Genomic DNA, 7,817 nt, shown 5'->3' on the forward strand with positions numbered 1-7,817 from the left:
ACATCTATAACATTGTTTTTTTTTTCAGTAAACATTTTAATCTCCCCGAACCCCTACATGCCCCATGCATCTCACAAAAAAAAAAAAAAAATGGTCAAGCAACTGAAACTATAACTTCAATACAGCAGATTGGTGTTTTGCATATCCTGTTGGTGCAATTAACCATAATGCATTTTCATAAGCAATGCTCCCCAGTTGAATGCAGTTATTATGCAATTTTGATTGAGGAAAGCAATGAAGTTGAATATGTACAATAGTAGTTTTGTTATGTTGACAGGATGCAATGATCAGCCATCAAAAAAAAAAAAACTGCATAAATATGAGCTGTTCAGCTGTCTCAGGTGTCTGGATTACTAGACTGCCTAAACTCGCTCATTATTGCTACTGCTAGAGCGCCCTGTGAAAATGTATTGCATGAGCATCATTATTTTGCTCTTGAATGATCCTGCCTTCAGTGAAATGTCTGCTTCCAAGATGCTTATTTCTGCCAGGTGCGTTTTATAATTAAAGTACTTGCATGACAATGAATGCTGCGCACTGGCAATTTCAGCGCTGCAAATTTCTTTATTTCTTTTATTTCTTTTATTTATTTTATTTATTTATTTATTTATGTATTTATTTTTAGGATATTTCTGATTTTTTCCCCATTTTTTCTTTTCAAAATGTTTTGACTCGTTATTTTTCATAAGTGGCTGTTTAAGCTGACATTTCAAAGCTGCTCAATGACTTGATAAAACAGTAAGTTTGTAACATTTAACGCAAATCGTACGCCATGCATGCTGATGGAAAGCTTCGGCTTATTCAGTTGTAGAAAACGATGAATAAGACTAGGAAGTGGTTTACATGTGCAGACGGAAAAGTAAAACAGATTTTTTTTTTAAAGGATGAAAAACTGGAGGTGGAGCAACTGAAACTGAAAGGGGGAAGCGTGCCCTTGTAATTATTTCTCCGCCTTATTTCAGAAACCGAGTTAGTTTAATAACTGCACATTGACTGTCACAGTTTAGTGAACAGCGTGCAAACCGGGGAGGTTCGTCTGGGACTGTATGCCTCTTTCAGGTTTATTATGAAATCCAAAGAGGCTTGAGGCATCATTAAACCCCTTAAAGAAAGCAGAGCCCAGACCTGTCAATAAATACACCGCGAAGGGAAACACACGGCTGCATCTCGTCATCTTGTGTATTTATTTGATAAATTTATATTTATATTCAGGTCTTGGTATTGCAGAACTGGATATGTCTACAGCAACTGCTTCTGTGTTTGATATTTCAAGGACAATGTTGGCTCCCGAAGATGGGAATCGTGCCCACGTTCACACAGGTAAGGCGAGATTGGATGGCAATTCTTCAAGTTCCTGCTATTGCTGCTCAATTTAAATGTTTTTTGGACGCCATTAATGCAAAGAATAACATTTGCTTTATCATCTGACGTACAAAGACACACATGATTATTACGATGTGTGCTTAAACCAGCTCAGCAGCATTATACATTAACGTTACACTGCTATTTGTATTGATGTTTTTAATTGATTTATTCTCTGAGAATGAATACGTTCTTTGAAAGTTTCCCTGAATCTCTACCAGGCAGTACTACAGTATGTACAGTAACCCATAATGTATAGTCTCAGTCGACTGAACAACCAGTACTGCTTAACTTACATAGGTTACGTGATTGGTGTTGCCGGTTACTGTATGTGTGTGTTCTATACATAAACGTTATGGTTGCCCCTTTTCTTTAAAAAAAATGTAACATGATTCTTAATTTTAAATTAGAAGAAAAATATTCTGGATGATACAGAAGGACACGATCATTGGTATATTTTCTGAATTTGCTATTGTAAAAATGAGTTATTTTCCTGTTTTTAAGTTAATAATATTAAGATGCAGATACAGCGAGTAACAATATAAAGACAATTAACATACATCTGACAATAATAATGTATCCAGTTCTGGACATGAGACAAAAAGTGCAAGAGGAAGCTTCAGAAGAGAGAAATGCAGTTCCTTTTAGGTACTGTTATGAACTGATGTAGTTCTATAAGACTAAATATTATGTAGCTTATTGATTATTTTTATTTTTTTATTTTATTACGTTTTTTTAACTATTCATTAGTCATCTTGATTCAGTAAATGACGGTCCTTTGGAGTTTACAACATTACTTCATCTGTGAACACAGGCTGCTGTCTTCTGGGTTGCTCAATCATGTTTGGTTTTAAACTAAAATAGAATTGCTTGGTGTGTGCTACTACATTCTTCCTCTGCACTGTATATATACTGCACTGTGTATATATATATATAACCAATATTTTTTGTCATAAAAAGATCCCTTTTAACTGTTTCAGCAACACAGGCAGATGATATCTTAAATATATGAAATGTGATCATTTCCTCTAGTGGAGAATGCCCTCCAATGTTCAAGTGTGAAGGTTAGTCTCATTATAGCCTACCTCAAATTAATGTTGCTATTTTCAAACATTTCACTTGTCACGACCTTTCCAACTGGAAAAAGGTGGCCTCTAGTGGTAATATATGGGTAATCTGAGCAAAATCTAATCTAAAATATGTATGCTAACATCTGCATTCATTAAAATATAATAAGGTAAAAATTAAAATAAAAAGCTCAACCAACGAATAACCCGAATCTAACATGAGTGCTTAGACTCCAGTGTGCCAAACTGTGTGCAGGTTTTGGATATGTTCCATTCCTACGTTCTGGCAGTCCTTTAACATTTTAAAGCATGTTACCCTGTTTAGTAATTCACACAGAATATATTGATTGCTCAGAAATGGACAGGATAGAATAAAGTGAGCAAGAAAGAACAACTTTCACTGGTATGGGACAATACAATAGGACTTTACTTTAACTCTTTCAGTCCTGAATTATTTTTGTCGAGCTGAAGAATATACTCCTTTATTGAGTATACATGAAAACAGAACAACATTTTTTTTTTTTAACATATATTTATACCCTACCTCATGGGACCCAGGAGGTTCCGATGTGATTTCCGACAGGATATGTTAACTTTGAAGTCCCGCAGGACTGCGAGGGTTAGACAGCATGATCAGATTGCTTGAGCGGAAGCTGTATTTCTCTCCTTGTTCCCAGGACAGTGCAGTCCAGTGACTTCCCCATCACTGGGCAGCATGCAGATAACAGAGGGCAACGGCACCAGCATTGGCACAGTCATCTCCTTCCAGTGTTCCTCCAGGCACAGGCTGCTGGGAGACGGGTTCATTTCGTGTGTCTGGAAAAGCAACAGCACGCAGTGGACAGGGAGCACGCCAACCTGCAAACGTAAGGGCAAAGAAGCACTTCCCATCCCTTTTCTATCCTACTGGTATTCACAGACGTCCAATTTTGATACCCCTCCCTCTATTTATTGGTATTTTGTATTAAGTAAGGAGGGAATTATACTTTAAATGTAGTCAGTCTGTGTATATATATATATATATATATATATATATATATATATATATATATATATAACTCTGCAATGGGACTTTGCAGGTGGAGATACCAAGTTGAGCAAGATACTAAACAAGACCACAAAGTGCCTACAAAAGTACTTTGACTAATTGCTTATGGACAGGGTTACCATATGACTCCGTGCACACTAGGACAGTTCAGGCTTTTCAACTCATACCCCAATGCATTCTGGTAAGTGTAGTCCTGCTGTGAAAGGTACCTGAGACAGGTAAAACTTACCAGAATGCATTGCGATATGAGCTGAAAAGCCTGAACTGCCCCAAACTGTCCTAGTGTACATGGAGTCGTATAGTAACCCTACTTATGGGATCCATTTGGATGTTTCACTTGCAGTCCCTGATGTATAGTAAAGTATAGTAGGCTCTATATTTACTCTCTATATTTATTAATACTCTGCGCTTAAAAATGTCAAACCAAACTAAACCGTGGCGAGGTTTACAGCATCTGCTCAGTTGCCACTTTCCTGTTATCTCAAACTCACCACAACTGACAATTCACTACCTGTGTAGAAAAACCGAAACCAAAAACAAATAATGTGCAGAAGGGTTAGAAGATGCCAGCCTGTTCCTAGAGATGTAACCTGCACAGTGCTCTCTGGATCTGTTTAATATGTGTTTCTGTGAGTGCGTGGGCTCGTACTGCACATTGGAGCGCAGGGGCTGAGCGCTATTTGCATGCTGAGTGTCTGGGGGCGTTCAAACCTTGTGGTGTTGTTCTTCACCAGCGGAAGTTACAGAAACAAGTACAAAAACAGGATTATTTTTAACTGAATAAGAACAGCCCCTCCCTAGCCTGTCTACACCAAGCTAAGGTAACCCTGACAGTATCCAATATAAAATACACTATAGTACTCTTCTAAAGAGTTGCCCATAGGTTTTTTTTGTAAAAAATGTTTTCTTATATCAAAAAAGTTATTATATTAACAGTATCACATGAAAAAAATTAATCTCAAGCACATTCCACAGTTTAGTAAATTACAGAAATGCAAAAAGATAGACATTATAGAAATATTTCATGCTGTACATCAGTACATTAAACCTCACACATATACATCATCCTCAGATTAATAGATTGGTACATAGAACAGCATATATTTTATCCAATTCTGTGTGTGTGAGTTGACAATATACAATACCAGAGTATCACTGTTGTTTATAAAAGTTCATAACAATGTGATCAACATCATTTGTGAATATGGATAACTATATTCACAGGAATTAACAGGACTAAATTCAAAATGAATTACTTCAGAACTCAGAGGAAGTGCATTCAGTCGGAATTCATTATGAAATGGTGGCCATTATCTTGAAGTGTTACCTGTATGTTTCCCTGCGTTTACATTACTTCATTCACACACTAGGTGTGTTTTTGCTAAGAGGAAACTAATCTGTGTTGGCCTGTGCGTTCATACTCTGTATTAGCCAGTTTAAAGCCAATCTGCATTTCAGGAAATATAGTTCAACATTATAGGCTGATAAGCATTCCTGACTATATAAACCAGCGGTTTGGGCTGCCTGATTGATTGTTTGTCACGTCAAAGACCGTGCTCGCTTAATTACTAAATAATGAATCAGTCGATGAGCAGTTTCATTTCTTCCCTTGACTTTCATCCCTTGGGAATTTCCAGGGCTCAAAACATCAATTAAAAGATTACTGGAACTGAAATGCAAGCTTTCAAATTGCACTATTTAAAAAGCATATTAAAAATGAGTAGGAATTTATCACAAATAGATTTGTCACATGTTAAGTTTGCTTTAGTGGCAATGCTTTATTTTGCACGGCATAAACAAGTACTTGATTGATACACTACCCATGTATTGTAGTTAAGTTACATGTCTATGAATAGTTATTGGATATTTAATAGACCTGCTTTAGGCTGCAATTGAAATGTTGTGCTGGTATTCTTTATGTATGTGTGATGTGTACCTATATTGGTAGCTTCCTGCTCCAACACATATTTAAGACAGGAACTATGTAAAGCATTGGTTAACAAGCTTCAGCATAACAGTGATATCTTACTGAACGGTTCCTCAATGCATGGTTTCGAATCAGTTCAATAGTTAAGTCATAATACCCAAAATAAAGGGTAACTGTTAAGTTAAAAAGAGGAAACATGCACACCTCTTCCTAACCGGTGCTCTTGGAGCCAAACTGCAAAAACAATACACCGTGCAATCAGTCAGCTTTAGGTGAAACAGCTAACCGAAATCAAGGACAGTGCTTCTTAGTCATCTGCATGTTTTATATTTCCCTGCTTGTCAGTTAAAAATCAGTTTTTCCTTCCAGTTTATAAGGAGCTTGTTATCTAGCCCATGTAGAAAATAATAGTTTGGTAGGCGTTTCCTGTAAATATGTTATCAGTTTGACAAAAAGCCCATTTGGAAATAAAAGGTGCTGTCCCTTTATAATCACTGCTTGATTCCTTATACTCATAGTGTTGTCACCTTAGAGTTAACAACCTTTCGAGAATGTAAACCAAGCGGGCGGTCAACCATGCCAGTTTTCTGATAAAGTAGTTAGAATGCACAGAAGGGCTAGCTACTGCGCGCAATTTAACTGCTATTTTTGTTGTTATTATTTCAGCTATTTTGATATTTGAGGATTTTGGATTCAAAGTGGCAGTGATTGCTTCCATTGTTAGCTGTGCTATAATTCTCCTGATGTCTATGGCATTTCTAACCTGCTGTTTCATCAAGTGCATTAAGAAGGGAGACAGAAAGAGGACTGAAAGGTATACTATCCCTACAATTATTATTTTTCTACTGTTGATATTATAGGAGTGGGGGGGGGGGGGCTCAATCTAACTTAACAGCATTTAATTATTTTCTGAATGGGTTTGTATTTCTGCCAATCAAAATGTGTTAAGCCGTTGTTCTTTGGTACTAAAAAAAGTGCATCCTTAAATACTGGAAAGGAGAGAAATGTCACAGAATGGAAACATCTGCTTTGGAAAATCCAAACTGAATGATCTTTTTTTTGGTTTAAACTGACCGCGCGTGTTGTTTTTCAGGGAGGTGCAGCTGTGGTATCAGACAGACTGTGACGAGCTGGAGGATACTTACTATGGGCATAAAGGACGAAACAACAACAACAGCAATAGGACAGGAGACCAGAGGAACACGGGGTATGACAACCGGGGCTACTGCAGGTGAGCTGTAAGCCACTGAGAATGAACAGAGGCTTTCTCCTCAAGCTTCATGATACACAGCACTATAACAATATGTCTTGTTATATGTAAATTGTATAGAAGATACATGAAAAGACAGGCATGAAACAAGGTGTTTCCATACGTTTTAACGGTGCTTTTACGAATCTTTAGCATTTCTTTACCATGTTCAAAACATTGGTCTAAAACATCCTGGTTAAAAATAATAATATGAGCAGGCTATTAAGGCAACATCATTTCAACATCATTTTAAAGGTCGTTTTTTATGTCTCGGTGAGTGGTTTATAATGGTGATTATAAGTCTGGAAGCATTAACCTCTGTACTGTGCTATCCGCAGGTGCCACGAGCACTCCAAGAACATCTCCATCCCAGCATGCTGCAGTGAACATCGCCTGTCCGTCGTTTTTAAGCCACAGAAGAATAAAATCCCAAGCAAGTACAGGTTACCGGAATGCAGTGTTTCAGCTGTCAGTGGGACTCGCATGGCCGAAGTTTATGAACACAGCCGAGAGCCACAGGGCAGGCTACAGGAGCACCTCTTGCATGGCTTTTTTGTATAAGACGGGACACAAATCGGACCTCCATGTGCCTTAATAACAATTTCTTTTTTTTTTTTGCTGGACTTAATGAATCTGAGATTTACTAAGAAGAGATGTTTGCACTTCTGCTCTGCAGAGACCGCCGTTAGCCAATAGGTTGAGCTTTTTTGAAACATTTGAAAGTTTCTTATGAGAACACAATCGATCAATGCACAGTCAATGACTTTTTTGTGAACTAGATTGTCTTCTCGGTTATAGGTGGAACATAAATGTCTTCATGTGCTGTCGTTGGAATGAAGTTGAAAAAAAACATTTTTGGAAAAACAGCCATATTGAGGCACTGTATTAAAACTGGTTGTTTCTCTTAACATGCTCAAATCTATTCCCTTGAAAACTGCGACTAAAAGGTCATTAAAAGAGCCATGAGTGGAGTTGACTTGTAAAGTAATTAGTATGGGCTTCTACCTGTTTTTACAAAACTGCAGTCAAGGTAAAAAGTATCCAACCTATGCCTTTCAGGACTCTGGACTGGTTTACACTGGGAAAGTGAAAATGTTTTCAGCTGTTGATTGTAATATTTACATCAATAAATGTGCGATGCTCGTCCACATGTTTTGTCTATGG

General features: G+C 37.4%; 1 protein-coding gene across 2 annotated transcripts; it reads left to right on the forward strand.

The window, feature by feature from the left end:
• Positions 1-382: 382 nt before the first annotated feature.
• On the forward strand, positions 383-7,799 carry LOC131697693 (sushi domain-containing protein 3-like). 2 transcript variants are annotated; one of them, XM_058988425.1, is made up of 6 exons: positions 383-491; positions 1,213-1,320; positions 3,107-3,295; positions 6,071-6,218; positions 6,498-6,635; positions 6,992-7,799. In XM_058988425.1, the coding sequence occupies exons 1-6, from the start codon at positions 440-442 to the stop codon at positions 7,212-7,214; spliced, it is 858 nt and encodes a 285-aa protein (XP_058844408.1). In that variant the 5' UTR covers positions 383-439; the 3' UTR covers positions 7,215-7,799. The 2 variants fall into 2 exon arrangements, with proteins under 2 accessions (XP_058844408.1, XP_058844409.1); XM_058988426.1 differs by lacking the exon at positions 383-491 and adding an exon at positions 680-738.
• Positions 7,800-7,817: the final 18 nt, after the last annotated feature.

The sequence above is a fragment of the Acipenser ruthenus genome, chromosome 16, assembly GCF_902713425.1.
Source record: "Acipenser ruthenus chromosome 16, fAciRut3.2 maternal haplotype, whole genome shotgun sequence".
Classification (NCBI taxonomy): Eukaryota; Metazoa; Chordata; class Actinopteri; order Acipenseriformes; family Acipenseridae; genus Acipenser; species Acipenser ruthenus.

What these genes read in the sequence shown, in the direction of transcription:
- LOC131697693 (XM_058988425.1), top strand. Translation starts at nt 440, where the DNA reads ATGATCCTGCCTTCAGTGAAATGTCTGCTTCCAAGATGCTTATTTCTG. An exon ending in TCGTGCCCACGTTCACACAG is followed by an intron (nt 1,321 to 3,106) that starts GTAAGGCGAGAT and finishes CCTTGTTCCCAG; the next exon opens with GACAGTGCAGTCCAGTGACT. An exon ending in GACAACCGGGGCTACTGCAG is followed by an intron (nt 6,636 to 6,991) that starts GTGAGCTGTAAG and finishes TGCTATCCGCAG; the next exon opens with GTGCCACGAGCACTCCAAGA.